Source organism: Prionailurus viverrinus, chromosome C2, assembly GCF_022837055.1.
Source record: "Prionailurus viverrinus isolate Anna chromosome C2, UM_Priviv_1.0, whole genome shotgun sequence".
Taxonomy (NCBI): domain Eukaryota; kingdom Metazoa; phylum Chordata; class Mammalia; order Carnivora; family Felidae; genus Prionailurus; species Prionailurus viverrinus.
In genome coordinates, this window is record NC_062569.1 from 113116579 (window position 1) to 113141595 (window position 25017).

Here is a 25017-nt window from a genome sequence, read left to right on the forward strand (position 1 = left end):
CAGTAAATGTAATTGTTAATGAACCTTGCCCTGCCTTTGCAGGGGCAGAAATCCTTTTATTTCATTAAATCCAATTCAATAAGCAAGAGCTTCTGTTGAACTCCTGAGTGGGTTGAGTGTGCTTGTGTGTTTCATTTTAACATTCATTTAACATTTATTATAGAAATTATTATATTATCTCTATAGCCATAGCCTTCCCTAACAATCCTGTACTGAAAATGTTCTGGAAGTATATTATCCCTTTGGGGGTCTGTATTACTGTTCTATTGCCGTTGTGACAAATTATCATGGACTTTGTGGCTAAAGACAGCACAGATGTATTGTCTTATTAGTTCTGGATGTGAGAGGTCTAAAATGAGTTTTGCTGGGCTAAAATCAAAGTGTCATCAGGGTGGCATTGCTTCTAGAGGCTGAATGGGAGAATCCACTTTCTTGCCTTTTCCAGCATTTAGAGGCTGCATATATTCCTTGGCTTCTGGTCTTTTCCTCCATCTTCAAAGTTAACACCATAGAATCTTCAAATCTTTCTGTGACTCTGACCATCTTCCTTATTCCACATTTAAAAGGCCATTGTGATTACATTATATCCACTGGATATTCCAAAATAATCCACTTAATTTACACTTGGCTGATTGGCAACTCTCATTCCATCTGCAATCTTAGTCCCCCATTGCCATGTAACAACATACAGGTTCAGGGAATTAAGATGAGGACATCTTTGGGGGGCATTTTTTGCTTACCAAGGTTCCAGATATGGAAGGGGTAGTCCTACTAGACTCTCATCTTTGGTGGTCTCTGAGCCTTATCTTCTGTCACCAGAATTGGGTGGTCATGAAATCAGAAACTCAGAGCCACCAGGGAACTTGAGATGCCCTCAGGCAAATGTTGGCTTTGGCTCTTGCTTACCTCTTAGGTTTCCCATTTTATTTATTTATTTTTTAATTTTAATTCATGTGTAGTTAACATACAGTCCCATATTAGGTACAGGTGTACAATATAGTGATTCAACAATTGTATACATTACTCAGTGTTCATCATAAGTGTATTCTTAATCGCCTTCACCTATTTTACGCACCCCCCCTTCCACCTCCGCTCTGGTAACCACCAGTTTGTTCTCTATAGTTCAGAGTCTGTTTTTGGGTTGGTCTCTTCTTTGTTTTGTTTCTTAAATTCCACATGAATGAAATCTTACAGTATTTGTCTCTGAACTATTTTTTTAACGTTTATTTATTATTGAGAAACAGGGAGAGACAGCATGAGCATGGGAAGAGCAGAGAGAGGGGGAGACACAGAATCTGAAGCAAGCTCCAGGCTCCAAGCTGTCAGCATAGAACCCAACATGGGGCTCGAACTCACAAACTGTGAGATCATGACCTGAGCCAGGGTTGGATGCTTAACTGGCTGAGCCACCCAGGTGCCCCTCTGACTGACCTATTTCACTTAGAATTATACTCTCTAGATCCATCCATGTTGTTGCAAATGGCAAGATTTCATTCTTTTTTATGAGTGAATAATAGTCCAATTTATATGTATACATATATACATACGCATATATGCCACCTCTTCTTTTTAAGTTTTTTTAACGTTTATTTATTTTTGAGAGAGACAGAGACAGAGACAGAGCATGAGTGGGGGAGGGGCAGAGAGAGGAGACACAGAATCCGAAGCACGCTCCAGGCTCTGAGCCATCAGCACAGAGCCCGATGAGGGGCTCGGACTCACAAGCTGTGAGAAGGAAGATTGAGCGGAAGTCAGATGCCCAACCGACTGAGCCACCCAGGCACCCCTATACCAGCTCTTCTTTATCCATTCCTCTATCAATGGACAGACACTTGGGTTGTTTCTATAATTTTCCTATTGTAAATAATGCTGCAATAAACATACAGGTGCATATATATTTCTGAATTAGTGTTTTTGTATTCTTTGGGTAAATACCCAGTAGAGGAACTACTGGATCATATGGTCATTCTATTTTAATTTTTTGAGGACCCTCCATACTGTCTTCCACTTCCCGCTTTTATATTGGTGTTGAGTTTGTGAGTATCTTAGTTTCCTTGCCATCTCAGAGAACCATTAAATATGTTATAATTTTTTTAATGAAGCTTAAATTGTTTTCATTCATTGGGACATTTAAGATAAACAAATGTCCCACTGTACCAGAGATCATGCAGTTGCTCTTAGGAAATAAAAGTTTGGTCTGATCTAATAATATTTTACCCCCATTCCTACAAGTGTAAGATTAAAACTACAAACTCTTATCTAAGTAGCTATTCCTTTCCCCTCTCAGTCTGCTTCAAACTTTCAATCTTTAGTGGAAGAAGGGGGCATTTTTGGCTTTGTTTCTTTTTCTTCTCTCTGTTTCTTCTTGTATTTGCAGCTGTTGCTTTGAACTCATCCAAGCATAACGGGTAGAGAGAGAGCTATCTTGTCTAGATTATTGTCTAAATAAAAAATATTCAAATATACAAAAATCATTACAATTAATAAGTCATTTGCACTTTGATGCAGTCAAATTTTTATTTTTAATTTTTAAAAAATTTTTAATGTTTATTTTTGAGAGAGAGAGAGAACGAGAGCAGGGGAGGGGCAGAGAGAGAGGGAGACACACAATCTGAAGCAGACTTCAGGCTCTGAGCTGTCAGCACAGAGTCTGACGCAGGGCTTGAACTCATGGACCATGAGATCATGACCTGAGCTGAAGTCAGCCGCTTAACTGACTGGGCCACCCAGGAGCCCCAGGAAATTTTTAAAAAATCTGATTTATATTTATTTATTAAAACTATCTAAATATTATTAAGATTATTTATAAGTCTAATTTATATTCTTATATTATTTTCTATTAACAAAAATATAAAAGACTTATGAATAAATCTAAAGAAATATAACTAATATTTCTGTAGGAAATTATAAACATATATTAAAAGAGACCAAAGAACACTTAAATAATGAAGAGCTGTTTATGGATAGGAAGGGTCAATATTAAAAATATGTCAATTCTTCCCAATTTACCTATAGATTTAATAGAATTTCAAAGAAAAATCCCATAAGAGTGTCTTTTTTTTCCCTATTGTTCTTGATAAACTCATTCAAAATGTACAGAGTTGAACAAAAGGGCAAGAATAGCCAATACTCTCCAGAAGAAGAAAAGGATGTGTTGAGGGACACTTGCATCATCAGATGTCAAGCTACATTGAATAACATAGTGTTGAACTGATGCAGACACAGGCAAACAGACTACTGGAACAGACTACAGTGTCCCAAACAGACCCACTGCTATATGGACGCTTGATTTATGGCAGAGAGAGAAGTAAAGAAAAGAGGAGAAAGGATGGGATAATAATAAATTGTTGTGTCGCATTTGGGTGTCTGTATCACTTATTTACGGCTACATGACAACCTCTTCTGACTCTAATTTGTGTGCTTGAAATAGCAACCATTTGTTTATTTCATAATTCTTAGGTCAAAAATTTGGGCTGGGATCAATTGGATGCTTTTCTCAACAGGCTCATTTTTAGCTCACTCAGGTGTCTCTGAGCAGCTAAAAACTCAAGCAGCTCTGCTTCTGCCTCTTTTGGCTGTTGGCTGGAGGGACAAGGGTGACTGGGCCACATACCTCTCATCATGGCACTGGCCGACACGAACAGAGAGAGCAAAGATGTCCTAGGCCTGGAATTGGTATGACATCACTTTTGGTGCATACTAATGGTGAAATAAGTCACAAGACCAGTTTAGATTCAAGGCAGAAATAGACATAGCTTGATGAAAGAAGCAATCAAGGATTATAGCCACCTTGCAACCTGGCACGGTCTATCCTTTGGACACAATAATGATCATTCCTTCCGCATGTTGGACTCCCAAAATCTCATCTAATTATGGTCATGCTTTTATGGGTCTTGTGATCTAAAGCAGATCAGGTGAGAATCCTCAGATGGGCTCCTCTACTATAAACTAAAAAAGACTAATTAACCCATTATCTGTCCCCAATATACCCAATAATATACAAAGACAAAGCAGAGAACAGGATCATTACAGTACACACTGACATCAAAAAGGGGAAGGATGTGAAATACATAGCAGCCACTGGTCCATAATGATTCTGAAATCCAACTGGACATCTGTTGCCAAGTCTCCCCATTCTAGGGGCAAGAAATATTTCTTGATTAGGTCTAGTTTTATCTCCCTGCTCCATTGTTCTCCTAGGCTCTTAGCTCCTACCTTCTGAGTTTTTGACTCTATCTTCTGGGACATTGTTCCTTTTCTATAAGGAAAAGTCCATGTTTACAGCCAAATAGCTTTCTCTGATTGCTTCCTGCTGGTAAAAAGCAAGGGTTCCTGAGGCTATTTTGTAATCTGAGCGATCTCAAATTTTCATCCCAAGTGTGCGGTCCTTTCATCAATACAATTCTCAAAAGTTTGTGGTTTTGCTATGAATCTGACTTGAGAGTAGTTGGTTCAAGAAAAGCCACACCCACAACTTTTTTGAGATAGAATTTTGTGGATGTGTCTGTTGTGGGATAACATTCTTATAATCCTTAGACTCAGCTCCTTTTTTTAAGTTGAGTGGGTCTACTAGATACCGCCTTAATTCTTTGAAATATCTTAATAAAGTTTTAATAGCCACATCTTGATATGATCTTCAGTCTCAGACTGCCTTCACTTGAAAGATTTTTACTGGCTAAAGGGATTAGACATGAGAAGCAGTTTTATTTTCTGTAAATTCCCTCCAGATTCTTTCCTTAGCTCTTTTCTTTCTTTCTAGGCAGCTAAATAAAACCAATCAACACTTTCAACATTTTGCAAGGAAGTCATCTTGCAAGGTCTATAAATTCATTAGGAAAAAATATATCTATTTAATCTCCTAAGTTACTACGAGCAACCCTTTGCCAATTGCTTTTAACTACATGATACATGTTGCCATTTTTTTCCGACCAGCTATAGCAATTTCCTCGCCTTTTTTTTTCAGCAACCACTAATAGTTTACTCACACTTTTCCTCATTTTTGCTACTGGATTCTTAATTTTTTTTTTCAGTCTCTGCCCAATTTAGGGACCCAAGGCCACATGTTTTAGGTGTTTTGGGTTTTTTTTTACAACAATAACCCACTTTTAGGTACTAATTTCTATATCAATTTTTACTGTGGAACTAGCCACTCCAAATCTTAGTTGCTTAAAACAATATTTATTTTTATTTATTTATTTATTTATTTATTTATTAGTTCTTGATCCTGTAGGTTGACATTTTGGACACATTCTTCTGTTGCTCTCAGGTAACCTTAATTATGCTTTCCTGTTCAGCTGGCAGTCAGTGGCCTCACATATCTGGTGGGTTAGTTGGCTTTCATCTGGATACTGGGCCACATATCATCATCCAGCAGGCTACCACAGGCTTATTTATGTGCCAGTAGCTGGAGGGTCCCTAAGAGCAGCAAGGGAACAAGCCCCAGTGTACAACTACTTTTGAAGCCTTTGCTTGTGTAATTTTTCCCACTATCTCTTTGTCCACATGGTCATGTCCAGATTCAAGGCACAGAAGAATAAACCTTACCTCTTCTTATGAGTAGCTGCCATAGTCACATTGCAAAGGGATGAATAGAATTTGTGACCATTTTTTCAATCTTGCAATAAAATGAAATAAAAATTAAATATTTTTACAATGGTAGTGTTTTGTTTTTTATATTAACCATACATCATAATAATGCATATAAATTGTTTATTGCAGCATTATTTATAATAGCAAAATTATGGAAGCAGCCCAAGGGTCCATGGATAGATGAATACATAATATATATATAATATATATAATGGAATATTATTCAGCCATAAAAATGAAATCTTGCCATTTGCAACAACATGGATGGAGCTTAAGAGTATAATTCTAAGTGAAGTAAGTTTGTCAGAGAAAGAAATGCCATATGATCTCATTCATATGTGGAATTTAAGAAACAAATGAACAAAGGGGGAAAAAAAGAGACAAACCAAGAAAGACTCTAACTATAAAGAACAAACTGATTTTACCAGAGGGAGGTGGATGGAAGGAGGTGCATGACACAGGTGATGGAGATTAAAGAGTACACTTATCATGGTGAGCAATGAGTAATGTATAGAATTGTTGATTCGCTGGGCACCCGGATAGCTCAATCAGTTAAGCCTCTGACTCTTGATTTTGGGTGTCATGATCTCATCGTTCGTAAGTTTGAGCACCCCCTCGGGCTCTGCACTGACAGTGCAGAGGCTGCTTGGAATTCTGATTCTCTGTCTCCCTCTCACTTTGCCCCTCCCCCACTTGCTCTCTCTCAAAATAAATAAACATTAAAAAAATTTTTTTTAAAGAATTGTTGTATCACTATAATGTACACCGATAAGTCATATAACACTGTATGTTAACTACACTGGAATTAAAAAAAAAAAACAATATAAGTGAAACAATTAAGAAGTTTTTAAAAAATAAACACAAGTAAACTCTAAAAAGTAAATAAACTGATATTTCAATAATATTCCTGCTGATTTGTAATATGTCTGACGAGAGCTTGTGGTAGGAATAGGAGTGAAGCTCTGCGGTTTTCTGGTTGTTCGTTTGTGTACTATTAGCGCCTTCAGTTCGTTGCCAGAATATGTTTTTTTTAATCACCTATTCATTTTGTGAGAGTTAGTTAGGTTGAAAATAGAGCTAGAATACGTAAATCCACTCAACTAGGCACGGTCTGCCATGTGTGGCAAACCGATCAGGAAGGATGCCAATGTCAGTCAAATTGTCTACCCTCCACTCATCCCTTAGGCTCTCTTTCATACTGTATATGGCAAATGACTGGTAGATAATCACAAGGGCAAGTGTCAACGTGAATATTTAATTTCGTATTTTATTTTAAATTAAAACTACATAGAAAGAGAATGAATATATTCTAGTATTTTCTACCTGCATCTCCATGGATTGTCTGGTTTCCCTTCTGGAAAGTATTTGCTGAAGTGCTTTAGATAATTTCTCATCACCAGGGTTACTCACAACATTCTGTGGAAATCCCACCACTCTAATTAAATCATTTGCACATAATTTTGTAGGCATAGTCTGTCATCCTCCATCTGAAAAGCAAAGATATCTGCATGTTTTGCCTAGTCTGCCCTATTCCCAGCTCTGGTTTACGTAGAATGTGGACCTACTTTTTTTTTTAATTGAGGTAAAAGTGGTATATAACATTATGTAAGTTTCAGGTGTACATCGTTATAATCTGTATACACCCCAAAGTGATCACTACCATTACCATACATCACCATACAGTTGAGTCCCAACACTTGTTCCACCCACTTCCTAACCCCCTGCGCCTCTGATAACTACCAATCTGTTCTCCATAAGTTTTGTTTGTTTTGTATTTTAGATTCCATATGTAAGTGAATATATGGTATTATTCTTTCTCCATCTGACTTATTTCATTTAGCATAATACCCTGTAGGTCCATCCACATTGCTGAAAATGGCAAATTTTCCTTTTTTTTTTTTTTTTATGGCTGAGTAGTGTGCATACACACACACAGACACACACACACACACACATTTATATGTCTTTAATCAAATATAGATAGATCACATGTTCTTTATCTATTCATGAATGGACACTCAGTTTGTTTCCATATTTCCATATCTTGGCTGTTACAAACAATGCTGTGATGAACATAGGGGTGCATGTGTCTTTTTGAGTTAGTGTTTTCACATTCTTCAACTAAATTCCCAAAAGTGGAATACTGAAAAGTGGGTAGCTATGGTAGTTTTTTAATTTCTTGAGGAACCTCCATATTGTTTTCCATAGTGGATTGCACCAATTTACATTCCCACCAACGGTGTATAAGGGTTCCCTTTTCTCCACATCCTTGCCAACACTTGTTATTGCTTGTCTGTTTGGTAACAGTCATTCTAACAGGTATGAGGTGATATCTCATTGTGGTTTTGATTTCATTTCCCTGATACTTAGTGATATTGAACATCTTTTCAATGTGCCCGTTAGGTATCTGTATGTCTTCTTTTCATTTGTTTGTTTATTCATTTGGAGATAGAAAGCATGAGCAGGGGAGGGGCTGAGAGAAAGGGAGAGAGAGAATCCCAAGCAGGCTCTGCACTGGCAGCATGGAGCCCAACATGGGGCTTGAACTCACAAACCGTGAGATCATGACCTGAACCAAAACCAAGAACCGGACACTTAACCAACTGAACCACCAGGCACCCCTACATCTATATGTCGTCTTTAGAAAAATGACTATTCAGATCTTCTGCCTATTTTTTTTAGAGTATTTGGGGATTTTTTTTTGTGGGGAAGGACTTTTTATTGTTGACTTGTATGAGTTTTTTTATATAGTTTGGATATTAATCCCTTATTGGATATATAATTTGCAAATATCTTCTCCCATTCGGTAGATTGCTTTTTCATTTTGTTGATAGTTTCCTTCACTGTACAGAAGCTTTTTAGTTTGATGTAGCTCTATTTGTTTATTTTTGCTTTTGTTTCCCTTGCCTGTGGAGTCAGATCCAAAAAATATTGCCAAGACCAATGTCAAGCAGTTTATTTACCACCTATGTTTTCTGCTAGGAACCTTATGGCTTCAAGTCTTGCATTCAAATCTTTAATCCATTTTTGAGTTAATTTTTGTGTATGCTGTAAAATAGTGGTCTAGTTTCATTCTTTTGCATGTGATTCTCCAGTTTTCCTAACACCATTTAATGAAGAGATGGTCCTTTCCGCATTGTATATTCTTGCCTCCTTTGTCATAAACTAATTGTCCTTACACATGTGGGTTTATTTCTGGGTTCTCTATTTTATTCCATTGATCTATGCGTCTGTTTTTATGCCAACACCATACTATTTTTTATTACTATGGCTTGGTAGTATACTTTGAAACCTGAGATTGTGATACCTCCAGGTTTATTCTTATTACTCAAGAGTGCTGTAGCTATTCAGTCTTTTGTGGTTCCATACAAATGTTAGAATTATTTTTTCTAGTTCTGCAAAAAATACCACTGAAATTTAATAGGCATTACATCGAAACTGTAGATTTTGGGGGGAGGGGGTAGTATGGACATTTTAACAATGTTAATTCTTCCAATTCATGAGCACAGAATATCTTTCCATTTATTTGTGCCTTCTTCAATTTCTTCTATCAGTGTCTTATAGTCTTCAGTGAACAGGTCTTTCAACTCCTCAGTTAAATTTATTTCTAGTTATTTTATTTTTTTGATAGCAATTGTAAATGAGATTGTTTTCCTCTTTAAATGTTTTTTTTTAATATTTATTTATTTTTGAGAGAGAAAGACAGAGACAAAGTGCGAGCAGGGGACGGGCAGAGAGAGAGAGGGAGACACAGAATCAAAGCCGGTTCCAGGCTCTGAGCTGTCAGGACAGAGCCTGACAAGAGGCTGGAACCCACAAACAGCGAGATCATGAAGTTGGACGCTTAACCAACTGAGCCACCCAGGTGCCCCTTGAGATTGTTTTCCTTTTAATTTCTCTTTCTGATAGTTTATTATTAGTGTATAGAAATGCAGATTTCTGTAGATTGATTTTATATTCTGCAATTTTACTTGAATTCACTGATCAGTTCTAATAGCTTTTTGATAGTCTTCAGAGTTTTCCAGAGATAGCCTCTTGTCACCTGCAAATAGAGACAGTTTTACTCTCCCTTTCCAATTTGGATGCTTTTCTTTTTTCCTCATCCAATTGCTGTGGCTAGGATTTCAACTATAGACACATCTTGTTTTTATTGTTTCACTTTATTGCATCTTGCAGATATTCTGTTTAATACAAATTGAATGTTTGTGGCAACCCTATGTTTAACAGGTCTATGAGAGCCATTTTTTCCATCAGTATTTGCTCACTTCATGTCTCTGCGTCACATTTTGGCAATTCTCACAGTATTTCAAACTTTTCATTATTAATATTACATTTGCTATGGTGATCTGTGATCAGTGATTATGGCTCACTGAAAACTCAGATGATGGCTAGCATTTTTTAGCAATAAAGTATTTTTGTAAGTTTATTTATTTATTTTGAGAGAGATAGAGATAGTGTGAGCGGGGGAGAGTCAGAGAAAGTGGGAGAGAGAAAGAATCCCAAGCAAGTTCCATGTTACCAGCTGTGGAGCCTGAAGTAGGAATCGAACTCATGAACCGTGAGATCATGACCTGAGCCAAAGTCGGACGCTTAACCAAGTGAGCCATCCAAGTACCCCTACATCATTTTTTAATTTGGGTATTATGTTGTTTTACTAGACATAATGCTATTGCACACTTAATAGATTATGGTGTAAATGTAAATTTCATATGCACTGGGAAACCAAAAAATTTATTTGAATCATTTTTTTGTGATATTGATTTTATTGTGGTGGTCTAGAACCAAACCTGCAATATCTCTGAGATATGCCTGTGCTATGTTGAATAAAAATGGAGACAGTGGGCATCCCTGTGTTGTTCCTGATCTTACAGGAAAAGCTTTCAACTTTTCACTGTTGAGTATGATGTTTGGTATGGGTTTGTCATATATTGCCTTTATCGTATATTTTAATTAATTTTTTAATGTTTATTTATTTTAAGAGAGAGACAGAGTGCAAGTGGGGGGGGGGCAGAGAGAGAGGGAGACACAGAATCCAAATCCGGCTCCAGGCTCTGAGCTGTCAGCACAGAGCCTGAGCCAGGGCTTGAACCCATGAACCATGAGATCATGACCTGAGCTGAAGTCGGACGCTTAACCAACTGAGCCACCCAGATGGCCCTAGCCTTTATCGGACTGAGGTATGTTCCCTTTATACCCATCTTGTTGAGAGTTTTTATCATAAATGGATGTTGAGTTTTGTCAAATGCTTTTTCTGCATCTATTGAAATGATCATATGATGTTCATCCTTCATTTAGTTAATGTATTATCTCATTGATTGATTTGCATATGCAGACCCACCCTTGTATCCTTAGAGTAAATTCCAGTTGATTATGCTGTATGATCCCTTTAATGTATTATTGATTTTGATTAGCTAATATTTTCTTGGGAGTTGTTGCATTTATGTTCATTAGGGATATTAATCTGATACTTCCTTTTTTGTGTTGTGTCATTGTCTGGTTTTGGTGTCAGGGTAATGTAGGCTTCATAAAAGGACTCTAAAAGCATCTCCTCTTCAATTTTTTGTTCGTCCTACTTCTTAGTCTCAGATAGGTAAATAAGTGGATAGGTATTTATATGAAGAAATGTATCCTTTAGCTGGAACATCTCAATTAATTTGATTTTTGTTTGCCTTGCCCTCAGGCTTTAAGATGGGGACATTTATATTTACTCCATATAGGACTGTTAGGAGAATTAAATGAGTTAATTATAAGATGTTTTGAACAGTGTCTGGCACACAGTAGGTAGAGTACATGCGAGTTACTTTATTCTTTTCTTTAATTTTGACTGAGTTTATTTGGTTCTTGTCCAGATAATACTTTTTGTCTTTCTCCCACACTTATTACTTTGTCTGATTCTTGAGAGCAAGAGCATCTTTGTGTGGTAAAAGAATTGGCCAGAGATATATGGAAGAGTTGATTCTGTAGACATGGTAAATAACACCCTGGGTTTGTATTAGAAGGCCAAGAAGAAAGATGATGCATGAATCATATTAAAGTCCTTTTACAAATGCAAATGTTTTTTTATCAATTGCTTTAAAGGTAAAAGATGAAGATGAAAAGTCTAAAAGATGTACATTTTTCCCCACAGAGTTTTGATCCCAGGAACAGTTCCAAAGGGGGATTTGCATGTTTTTATATATAATTTTTGGTATTTGGTAGAGTATCTGCTTTTTTGGTGAAAGGGAGTAGAAGGGAGCTTGGGGATTCTTACTTATTTCATCCTTTTTTTTTTTTTTAATTTTTTTTTCAACGTTTTTTATTTATTTTTGGGACAGAGAGAGACAGAGAGAGACAGAGACAGAACAGGGGAGGGGCAGAGAGAGAGGGAGACACAGAATCGGAAACAGGCTCCAGGCTCCGAGCCATCAGCCCAGAGCCTGACGCGGGGCTCGAACTCACGGACCGCGAGATCGTGACCTGGCTGAAGTCGGACGCTTAACCGACTGCGCCACCCAGGCGCCCCATTTCATCCATTTTTGATGGATTCTTTTATTGAATACAAATAAGCATGGGAGAATTTACCTATATAAAATGTTTTTATTTTATAATCATCATGATAGGCACAAAGTGGCAGTAAAGCAGATTATAAGAGGGTCAGAAGGAGAGGTTAATTTTAACATGGACTCTTAAGAGGATTTTTTCTGTTTTTGGAAGAGATTTTGGGCAAATCCTCAGAGGATTAATAGAACTTTGTCTGATGTGCCCCTAAAAGTGTCATCAAGTATATCTGTCAGTCTATTTTTATATAGAAAAATAAAAATTAATATTTTTATATAAATAACTTTAACTCAGACTTATTTGTTACTCCACAGAATGTGTAGAAGATGCTAGAGGAGGGAAGGGCTACATGAAAGAAAACTTTAGTCCATTTTCATTTCATTTTTTCTTGACAACTACTGTTCAGTAATTGGAACCACGTGTTACACAATTGATTACTTGATTAAATTGTGAACTTCTATTGTTCCCTTATTGTGACTTAAGATTATATCCCCACCTAGATTGGAAGTTCTTTGAAAGTCATAATGTTTTAATACTTCAGTGCATTTGGTGATTGATTGAAAAACTTAAAAAAAAAATCTGTGTTCTCTTGGGCTGATGGGTTAAAGAGAGAGGAAAGGGAACTAATATTTCAATCATTCTATGCCTTACACTCCATAAACATCCTCTCTCATAATTCTTAACATCCCTCTGAAGTAGATTCATCACCTTCATTTTAGTGATGAACAATTTGAGTGATGTTTGAAAAGTTAGCCAACTGGTCCTATGTTACTGTGCTTCGAATGAAAACCAGATCTGTATTTATCCAGTCTATTCTTTTTCTTTTTATAAACTTGTAAAATTTACTTATGAATCTTATATAATACATAATTATAAAATGTACTCATAATATATTCCAATAAGATTTATTTTTCATATATAAAAGTATATAGTGTATGATTATATATATTATGATATATATATATACAATGTTATATGATACATATAATATATAATTATATAATATAATCTTAATATATACATATAGTATATCCCAATAAGATTTATTTTTCACACCTTTGTTTACTCACCATTTTTCTCTGGTCTCAAATAAAACCCAGACTTGTAGCACTGGATTATTAACAAGGGACCAGTGGGAATTTTAGTAATCTAGAATGGAGAAAAGGTAGGGACAGCATTTTTTTCTTGGTTAGTCACTAAGATTAAACTGAAACAAATTTATGAATTCCCTTCTCTTTCCAGAGGCTTGTATCAGGGTAGGGCAAAGAACCACAATGAAGCCTACTCTCACAAATTATCTTGGTCTGGCCAGACAGACTGGGAACTTTCTGGTTTATTGGCCCTAGAGCAGCCCTGATAACTGGGGCAGAGGGTGAAGCAGGGAGGCTCTGAGTGTTCCCTGCTCTCTAAAGGACTGATTTCTCATCTGCCATACCACCAACATGTTTTAGTAAGTGTTTGGCCTCACAGGGAAAGCTGCCAGCATCGTTTCCTATCTGGCTCTGCTGTGTCAAGTCCAGAGGAAACCTGTTTCAGTCACTGTTCTCCTGGAACCACCCACATCATTAGGCAGGAAGGGCAGGGGAGCGTGGAAGTAAGATGTGAAGACGTGTCATTGAAAAGAGGTGGTGTTTGGGAAAACACTTTGGGGCGTGTCCTGGTTACGAAAACAAAGAAGGCTAGGCCCAAAACGCCTGGAACTGGGAGGGAGTTTGTTGTAATCAAGAGCCCAGTCTCCGGAGGAGGGTGGGAGGAGGGTATGTCCTCAGAGAAGGTAACCCGTCGGGATTCCATCAGCGACAGCAGTTGAGTTTGGCTTAGTCTCTGCTAGTCCTTTCAGCTGGCCAGAAACATTTGCTCTGTGCTCTTTTTCAGTCTGCCCTAGCATTTATCTTATCACAGCAGAATTGACAGTAATTATAGCTCTGTCCATTTTTCCCTTCTCCTGACCTATATATTCATTTTTTTATTCCTTCTTTCCTTGCTTTACTCCCCCCTATTATTTTGTTTGTTTGTTTTTATTCATGTATTCAATTTAACTGCTGACACCTATAGATACTATATGGCTTTCTTAATATCTTCAGAACACAAAGACTAATGGTCACTTGTTTGAGGATATGGACAAAAGCATATTTGTAGCAAATACCATGTGTGTAGTTTATATGGTTTATAGAATGTTCTTTTGGCTAATGGGATTATTTTGCCATATGGGAGTTAAATCAGGAGCTTTTTATTGCTGGTGCTTTGAGGAACTGAACTTAATCTAACCTTACCGAGGAATGTTGAAGAATGTGACTGATTGTATATGCTGGTCACACTGTCAGGGGCAACTGTAGGAAGTACTGATAAAGAATCATGAAGAACAAAATGAGAATAAGCCTGCTCAAGAATTATGAAAAACAGGATGTCAGAGTTCACTTGATGGAACTACTGATGCAAACTGAATAACTACTGATGGTTTATGAAAAGTAGGACAACGAATTGTAACTTCAAGTCCATATTAACAGAGCCCAATATCCATTATAGCTTTGTAGCCACTTGCTGGCTGCCAGCATGAATTCAGGTTTTTGTTTGGTTTAGTTTGGTTTGTTTGGTTTTGCTCAATAGTAAACTTACCTAATTTATATTTATGAATTGGCCCATTCATTTGGACTTCAATTTCTTTTCTCTCCCGCCAACAATGTTGAATAAATATCATTGTGTTGGCTGGTTTGGGCCTGAGCTCAAGTTCCCTTTTCTGCAGTTTACCAGCAGGAATATCAGTAAGCTGCTGGTAAGCAGTGTCCTCATTTGCAAATTTGGGCTGGTAATAGCTACATTGCAGGAATGTTGTAAAGATTAGAGGCACTTATGTAAAGCCTCTAGTATATAGTGGGTAATACCCAGTAAGTATTCTTTAAATGAAAGAAATACTGCTTATGACAAATTAAATAAATTATGAATGTTTCTTTGCATGGACTATTACGTCATCATGTAAAATAAAATTTCCAAAGACTATATTACTGTGGGACAAATGCTTATGGTAAAATATAAAGTATAAAGGTGGGCCACCAAACCTGACACATGGTGTGATTTAAACAGTACAAATAAAAATTCTGCAAAGAAGAAATGTTTGGAAGGACATAGACCAACATGTAAAAGTGTGTGCGTTGGCTGTGTCCCCCCTTTTCCATGTTGGCAAAGCATGGCTTTTATGAAATGGAAATAGCAGGCACTGCTTCGTTAGACCCTTTGCATGCACCTGTGGCAGGGACACCAGTTCTGGGCAGTGGAAAATATAAGAAAGGGTTTTCTGAGAAAGGGTCTTCCTCTCTAACAAAAAGCAACACATGGGAGCCCATTTGGGGGCCCCAAATATTGTCATATTTACACATGGTACCTGGCATGGGAGTGCCATCTTGCAAGCGTGACGGTTATCAAGTCAATATAGCAGGTATGGCAGACAGAGTCCTGCCACCTGATGAAATTGTGGAGTTGCTCTAGCAAATCTGGAAATATTTTCCTCCAGAGTTTTTGGTTATAAAGTAACAAAACCCTATTTTTTAAGCGTCTTTCAGCAGTGTGTTCTGTTACTTGAACATGAATATTCACTAACTGATTTGAAAATATAGCTATTTAAATTTTTAACTAAAATTTTTTTCTCAACTTTTTCACTTTTCCAGATTTCTAAATCTTTAAGTTAGGAAAAAGTATCTTAGGTAGCAAGTTATTGGATCATCACATAGTAATGTATTGGTGTTATTTGACCTTAACTGAAGGATGGTTTCTAAGAGCTCTTGAATAACCAACCATTTCCTCTCTTTCCTTCACACCCTCCTGACTCCTCAAAATACTTTAAATGTCACCCCAGTAATTGCTACCATGCAGATCAAAAGAATGCATAAAAGTCTCTTTTGATTATTCCATTTTGACCAAATTGTTGGCTCTCGCATATATTATACAAAATATTACAAAATAATAAAGATGAATAGCATTCACCAACTTGGCATTTATGGATGGCTATTTTTTTTTTTTATGAAAGCTCTACACCCAGTGTGGGGCTTCAACACATGAACCTGAGATCGAGAGTCACATGCTCTACCAACTGAGCCAGTCAGGCACCCCTATTTTGTTTCTTTTGTTCAGTATAATCACCTACCATTACTATGTCTCTTATCATTTATGGTACCAAGTAAAAGTCAACAATCATGATTTAACATGTGATTTTTTTTTCCAGCAAAGTGTTATTAGAAACCTTAAAATATTTATTTTAAAGTTCCTATGACCTAATTCTTATCACGGGAGAATTCCCTGCCTTATTTTTTATATGCTACACAGTTATAGGATCTTTGCAAACATATTACCTAAGCCTTCATTTTATAGACCAGAAAACTAAGGCTCAGAGACGTTAGGGGCTGTGGCAAAGATTGCACAGTTGACCGAGCAGGAACCTAATGACCCATACTCTGTGACTACCGACCGAGAACTCTTTTAGCCAAATATTACAAAAAGTAAAAACTTCACAGTAGCTACTTTTCCCATTTAGCTTTTTGTTTTTTGTGTGAAACATTTTCTTATTAAATGAGGGATGACACAGATGCCAGGTATTATAGTCACAGTATTAAAATTCTGGGGCCAAACAGATTTATTTAATTTGGTGCTTTTCAAAAAAAAAAGTGCTTTGTGATTTTTCTCTTTATACCTTAGTAAAATTTTATATATAATACATTTGCAAATATAGTGTCTTAAAGTTAATGATTTCATTTTTAGTTTAGAAAATATGGACATGGTATTAATGTTAGGGCTCAGCATTTCTCTTCATATTAAGTTGTTCTCAACCTTATTAAACCTCCTTGCTTTCACAGGTTGATAGGAAATAATGACAATATAGAGGACATCAAACAAGGGGAAGATATTTTGGCTTTTTATTTGATACTCCAGGCAGATCTGATGTCATATCCCTAAAAGGACAAATCAGACCAAAGTGAGGCTCCAAGACGACTGGGCTTTTTGGACATAATCTTATCAACACACGATCTGGGGAAAAATTACACCCTGAAAACCTTAGTTTTCTCATGTGTTAAATAGGGACAATCAAATACCAATTTCTGAAGACTGTTCTAATAATTAAATGAGACATTCCTTATAAAACACTTAGCAGAACACCTGGCAAATGTAAGTAACATTGATTGGTCTTTGTAAATGCCACTCTCCCATTAGTCACTTTCATTTTATCTTCTCCTTTTCTCTTTCCTCCAATTAATTTTACATCCTTTCCAACTTTTTCCTGTCCTTTCCATTTCTGCCATCTTTCCATTCTTCCACTCTTCCTTTCCTCAAAATCTTCTTCTCTAGATATTTTTTCATTCTTGTCTGTGCAGATTGTAACCTTAGCTAAGTAGTGGTGGCACTCACAGAGTTGCTGACTTTCAGTCTCTTCTATTCCTCTGCCTAATGGTTATCATAGATCTTTTTTTTTCTGTTTCAATCATACTTCACTTTAAAAAAAAAAAAGAGGCATACCTCCTTAGTAGATCTTTTGGTTCCTTGGTAGATCTGTATGTTCTCTTTAAGACCCCAAATATAGATATTTAAAATTTGCAGTTTGCGAAAAAGATGAATTTAATTTCCTATGTAGTAAACACAATAACTAACATTTATTTAGAGCAGACTATGTACCAAGTTCTGTTCTGTGCATTTCATGTTTATTAACTGATTTAATTACCCAGAAGGGCACAACACAAATATTGTACCTAGAAGAGCCCACCATCTGACAGTTTTTATTTTGTATTTCTTTAAACATTTAATTTTTTAATTTTAAATTTCTTTTATTTATTTATTTATTTATTTATTTATTTTTTTTTTTGAGAGAGAGAGAGAGAGCATGAGTCTGAGCAGGAGAGGGACAGGGGGAGAGAGAGAGAGAGAGAGTGAGAGAGAGAGAGAAAGAGAGAGAGAATCCTAAGCAGGCTCCTTACCCAGCGTGGAGTCCAAGGTGGGGCTGGATCTCACAAGTGTGAGATTGTGACCTGAACCAAAATCCATAGTGAGATGCTTAACTGACTGAGCCACCCGGGAGCCCCTAACAGGTTTTTTAAATTAGTTTTTTTTAGAATAAAACTGTATGCCCACTATATAAAATTATGACAATATTAATAAGTGCATAGAAAGTAGATTGCTCCTATAATTCCATGATCCTGATATAATCAGTTACCATTTTAATATATATATTCACACATGCATATATGTTTTGTAGACATACATATCATATAAATGAGATTCTGATAAAGTATTTTGTGATAAATATTTTGTGATAAAGTATTTCTTGATGTTGAGATAGGGACTGTAGATTAGGTTCTAGCAGGGAAGCACAGTGATGCATATTCCCTTTACTGATGAAAGGTCTTCTTCCCTTTGGAAAAGTCAACATTTCCCAGTCACCACACATATTCAAATTACAGTGGCAAGGATGACGTATGGTGGTGACAAATGACAGATTGGGAGGAAGTAAAGAAAGGTTACTACTCTACAATCTCTGTGGGAACTTACTGTTATCTTGGAGAAAGCTAGTGAAGCATCTCTGGATCTCCATGATCTTTATCAATCAGCATGCACCTATTACCATTCTCTAAAAGGTGATTTTTATAAGAGAGGCATCACAGATGTTCTGAGAAGATAGCAAGTGGAAGATAGGTCTCTTCTTTAGAACTCCTAATAGAGTTCCTTCCATTGATGCTTTGTGTTTCATATTACATAAAAATACAGAACTGATAGAGTAGTAAGCTTCCATAAGGAGGTTTCACTAAGAACTAGTATCTTTGGCCTAAAATTCAGGGTTCACCTAGGTTAGCAATGTTGCAGAGCAACATAGGGAGATTCTGAAATTCTTACAATAGGTCACAAGGAGTTGAATCACAGACTAGGTTAGACCAGAGGTAGGTTTATAGCTGGAAAGAGGAAGGAGAGAGAATTCTTGAAGTAATCAGGATTAAACCAATTGTGAACCTTCCGCTTTGGGAATGATGTAACTGGCAAATTTTGTGCCCTTCTTTTATGGCCCCACCCATGATTAGTGCTTAAGTCAAGATGGGAATTTCCATTAGATGAGTGATACAATCAGTGGATTAATCTGAGAAAATCAAGGGCAGTTTGACATTGAAAATATTGACTGAACTTGTCAGAGAAGTCAATTTATAAGTGAGAGGTGATTTATATCTACAAGTGAGGACCTGACATCTTGGTGTCCCACTAATTTTACTGTAAGTCTAGTGTCAACTAATTTATTTAACTATATTTGGGGTAAACATTTTATATCACTATAATAAGATCTTGAAGAGATAGTGTTTTGTTTTGTTTTCTTTTCTTTTCCAGTAACATGGAGTAGCTGGTTACAGACCAAGCCTTCCCTTGAGAATGTGACATGCTGGACAATATATAAAGCCATCAATCTGAAGGCAATGGGGAATTCTGAAGCCACAAGGTAGGTCACGATTCCTGGGAGAAAGTGCATTGGACAAACTGAGGAACCTTCCCAAATCTTCTAGGGCCTAACTGTCTTCCAGGTCCTCAAACTTACTGTGGATCTAAGGTCACCACCACTTCATCCATAGATCCACAGACTGCCTCAGCCTCTGCCCAGGTGAGGCCAATCTCCAGCATGGAAACCTTTGTGCTTGATGTGGTCTGAGCTGCTGCAGCTATGGCAGGAGGCCCCACTGTACCCAGCAAGTATCTGATTTCTGTCACTAGTTCGAGGAATTGGATGAAGCAACATGCTGCAGGCTATAGAATTTTGTTTCCACAGTAGGTCTGAAGAGGGCAGTTGAAAAACTTGGAAATGCAGAGAAGTTAATGCCTTGTGGGGTAAATTTTGACCAATGAAAGAAGTCATTCAGTGGAGGAAGCCCCTGAATAAATTCCTCTTCCTTTCTCCAACAGACTGTTCCAAGACAGGCTGCATCCAAGCAGTGAGCTGCGTCTCTTTGTGAAGCTGTGGTCATCTGCGATATTGCACTAGTTTGTATTTGCCCTTCCTTCTTTTCTGCCCAACTTTCTTTTCCCTTTACTTTGGTGTCTCAGAGTTATACCTCCCATTTTTTTCTAGGGAACTTAGGCTAAGACAGAATGAAAGTACATAGAAGTGAGCCCAATTTAGCTCTGTAGACATTTGTCTATGTGTAAGCAGAAAGCAAGAGGCTGAGATGCTGAGCAGAGTTTCCAACAGTCTTACAGTGTTGGTAAGAAAAAAAGGGACTTAAGGACCAAGGAGGAGAGGCCCAGGCAAACACTCCAGTTCTAGCTTGTAACTCCAGAAGGGACAGACATTACCTCAAAAATAATGAAGCTGGAATTAAATCAGCTAAATCTTTGATGGAATGAAAATTAATCTGTCTCTTATCCAACTTCCAAACAAAAATAAATTCTCTCTGGAAGATGGTATTGTCTAGAGTCTTAAAATATCTGTATAATTTATCACATGTATTGTCTTGTGTGGCTGCAAATAAACAATTACTATGTTTATCAGGAGATGAGACCATATGACAGAAAAACAAGAGAAAACCATATTATAGAAACATACTCACTGGAAATCCAAGTATTGGATAAAATTTCAGCATAAAACAGGAAAATATTAAAATTCTTCAAATATAAATTCTATAAATTTATAGAATCTATAAATTGATTGAACTAAAATCTATAAATTGATTGAAGCAGATTAGGTATAATTAAAAGAGAGCATTAGTAAATTGGAACACAGACTGGGAGAAAATATCTACTACAAAGCACAGAGAGAAAAGAAAATGGAAAATACACACACAAAAAAGAGGAAACATACAAGATCTATGGGAATGGTGAAATATTTAACATGTATGTAATTGAAATCTACCAAAAAGAAAAAAGAATAAGCAGATGAGAAAATGAAGCAGACAGAAAATTTGAAAATCAAAATGACAGGACTTTACAAAATGTCAAGCCACAAATTCAGGAACTTATAAACACCATTTAAATTAAGTACAGATAAAACAAATATGGGTATATCATAGTAAAAGTGTTCAAAAGAACACAGACAAAGGCAAAATATTAATACAATCCAGAGGAAAAAGATATCTGATCTTCAAAATAGCAGCAATTAGACAGATTTTGAATTCTCAAAAAAAGAAGGTAGGCCACAAACATAAAATGACATCTTCTATCAGAGCTAGAGGAAACTAACTATACTAGAATCTGATAACCACAGAAAATGTCTTTTTAAAGTGAAAGCAAAATAAAGATATTTTAAAATAAAAAGACAGAGAATTATTCACCAATTTATACTAAGGAAATACTAATGGGAGTTCTTTAGTCAGAAGGTAAATTATTCCAGACAGAAAGCATAATGAAATTGGAAGAAATAAAGAACAACAGAAAAGATAAATACATGGGTAAATCTAAACGAATGTGTAATGTATAGAATAATAATAATATCTGGAAGTGTTTGAGTTCTATACAGAAGTAAAATCCATGACAACAATAGCACAAAATGTAGGGAAAGGGTAAATGGTGTTAAACTGTTCCATGAGCCTCGTGTGGCTTGTGAAGTAATTTATAGTTTTTTAAAAATGTTTATTTATTAATTTTGAGAGAGAAAGCATGAGTGAGGGAGGGGTAGAGAGAAAATCCCAAGCAGGCTTCTCACTGTCTGTCCTAAGCCCTAGGAGGGGCTCAATCTAATGAACTGTGAGATCATTACCTGAGCTGAAATCAAGAGTTGAAGCCTTAACCAACTGAGCCATCCAGGCACGCCCGGGAAGTAATTTAAATATTACTTTTTGTCAGACTTTAACAAGTCAAGGATGCATGTAGCATTTTCCAGAGTAAAAGCTAAAAGAATAGTGAAAATGTATAATTAGCAAGCAATCCAGGTGAAATATATAATAAATAAAAGCCTAATTCAAATCACTGCAGACAAGAGGGAGGAAAAGAGAGGGAGTGGCAGAGAAACAGCAAGAAAATCAAACATTAAATTTGAACTTCTAAACATAAGTAATTGTGTCAAATGTAAACAGGCTAATATTCTAATTAAAAGACAGTAATTATTAGACTTGATAATAAAAATATTATGTTTTGCTTGCAAGAGATACATCTTAAATATAAGTGCACAAAGATTAAAGTAAAAGGACAGAATGTGTAAACCATACAGACACAAAACAATACAGGGCTGATACACTAATATGAGATAATGTAGATTAAAAACATTTACTTAGGGATGAATAGGACATTTCAAATGATAAAAAGTTTAATTCGTTAGGAAAATAGAGTATTCTAAATTCAAATGATTTAACAAGAAACTTTTGAAATATATAAAGCAAAACCATACATACAAAACCACAAGAGAAGAAATAGGCAATCACGGTGGGAAAATTTTAACACAAATCTCTGAATAACTGATGGAGCAAGCCAAAAGAGGAAGGGGGAGGAAGAGGAGGAGAGAGAGGGGGAAGATGAGGAGAAAGATCAGTAGACCTTCAATAGATCTGAACAGTACAATTAACAAAATTTACCTAATTCACATATATATAAATCATTGTAATCAGCAACTGTTGCATGTGCATTCTTTCTAGATACACATACAACATTTGCCAAAATTGATTATATGGTGAGCCCCAAATAAAGTGTCAGTAAATTCCAAAAGATTGAAATGGGGTCATTCTATGATGACAGTTCAATTAATCAAGAGATCAATAAGCAAAAGATAATTAGGGTTAAAAAAAAAAAGCCTCAACAGTTACCTCACTCCATAGACAAAAAATAACTCAGAATGGACTCAAAAAGTGCTAGCCATATATATACATATATGTACATACATATATATGTATATATACATATATGTATATACATGTATGTATGTACATATATGTATATATACATATGTATATATACATATATGTATATATATATGAATGAATGAATTGGGCTTGATAAAAATAAAAAATTTCTGCTCTTTAAAATACCCCATTAAGAAAGTAAGACAATATAAAAAGTATATCTGCAACTGAATAATAAGAGAGAACAAAAACCCAGTTTTAAAATACAGGGGCACCTGGGTGGCTCAGTTGGTTAAGCGTCCACCTCTGGATTTTGGCTCAGGTCATGATCTCACAGTTGTAACATGGAGCCCTGTGTCAGGCTCCACACTGGGCATGGAGCCTGCCTAAGATTTCTCTCTCTCTCTCTCTCTCTCTCTCTCTGCCCATCCCATGCTTGTTCTTGCTCTTTCCCTAAGTATCAAAACAAATAATAAAATATAAGCCCAAAATTTGAACAAATATAGATCTAGAAATGACAAACAAGTACATACAAAATGCTTACCATCATTAGTCATCAGAAGAAATATAAATTAGAAGCATAATGAGATACCACTACAAACCTATAACAACTAAAAGTAAAACGGTTGACAATACAAAGGGTTGGTGAGGATGTAGAGTAACGGAAACTCATAAAGTGGGAATATAAAATGGTACAACTCATTCAGAACATGGTTTGGTAGTTACTTATCAAGTACCATTTTACCCAGCAATTTCACATTAGGAAAGACAGGAGGACATATGTGCATACATATTCAAAAATACTTGTAACAGCTTTTTAAAAAAAATGTTTTATTTATTTTTGAGAGAGCATAAGTGGGGAGGGGCAGAGAGAGGGGGACTGAGGATCTGAGGTGGGCCCTACGCTGATGGCAGTGAGCTTGATGAGGGGCTTCAACTCAAGAACAGTGAGATCATGACCTGAGCCAAAGTCGGTCTCAACCAGGTGCCCCAATATTCACATCAGCTTTACTCAAAACAGCCCCAAACCAGAAAAAATGCAAATGCCATCAACAGGTGAACAGATTCATAAACTATAGTATTCATACAATGAAATACTTCTCAGCAATGAATGGGAACAAACTACCAATGCATGCCACAAAACCACTACGTTGACAAAATAAGTCAGACAATAGAAGATTACATTCTCTATGATTCCATTTATATGAAGTTATACAATAGGAAAATCGTAATCTATAGAGAAAGCACAATAGTGGTTTCGTAGGTCAGGGATGTGGGAAAATTGACTACTGAAGAGCAGGAGGAAACTTTATGGGACATGAATTTGTTCTTGAATTTGTTGGACGTTACACAGGTGCATACATTGGTCAAGATATACTGAACTATATAAATAAGTATAATTTAATAGTACTTACATTATAATTCAATAAAGTCAGTTTAGAAAAAAAAGAGACTTAAAAGACATATAAATAAAGTAGAAAATTTCCAAATGTTTGGAAATTAAGCAGAATAGTTCTAAATGATGAATAAGGCTAAAAAAAGACAATAAAAATTAGCAAATATTTAAAGTGAATTGATAGTGAATATGCAGAATATCCAGACTTGCTAACCAAACAAAAATCATGCTTAAAGAGGAAATTTATAGCCTTAAGTGCAAATATTAAACTGACTCTAAATTAATTATTTACATACCCAGATAACAAAATCTCTAATTTCAAGGGGTTATGGAAAGAACTGTAAATTAGGGGCACCTGGGTGGCTCAGTCAATTGAGCATTCAACTCTTTATTTTGGCTCAGGTCATGATCCCAGGGTCGTTGGATTAAGCCCTACATCAGGTTCTGTGCTCAGCGTGCTTAAGATTCTCTCTCTCTCTTTCTCTCTCTCCCTCTCCCTCTGTCCCTCTCTCCTGCTTGCTCTCTCTCTCTAACATAAAAAAACTAAAATTTAAGTTAAAAATAAAGATGCAAATTTATAGAAATGATCAATTAACTAAAAACTTGGTTCTTTGAAAAGAATTAATATATTGATGAAGTCCTGATAAGACTGATCTAGAAAAAAGAAAGAAGGCATAGGTAATATCAGCAATGAAAAAGAAGACATCACTACAG

General features: G+C 36.2%; 1 protein-coding gene across 1 annotated transcript in view; it reads left to right on the forward strand.

Annotated features, from left to right (window-relative positions):
* LOC125174507 (uncharacterized) overlaps positions 1 to 22491 on the forward strand; it is a 77139-nt gene extending 54648 nt beyond the window's left edge. Inside the window, 2 exon segments of the mRNA XM_047874022.1 lie at positions 19477 to 19585; positions 20044 to 22491. Of these exon segments, the coding sequence (XP_047729978.1) occupies positions 19477 to 19585; positions 20044 to 20122 (188 nt within the window). The 3' untranslated portion in view covers positions 20123 to 22491.
* The last annotated feature ends 2526 nt before the right edge of the window (positions 22492 to 25017 follow it).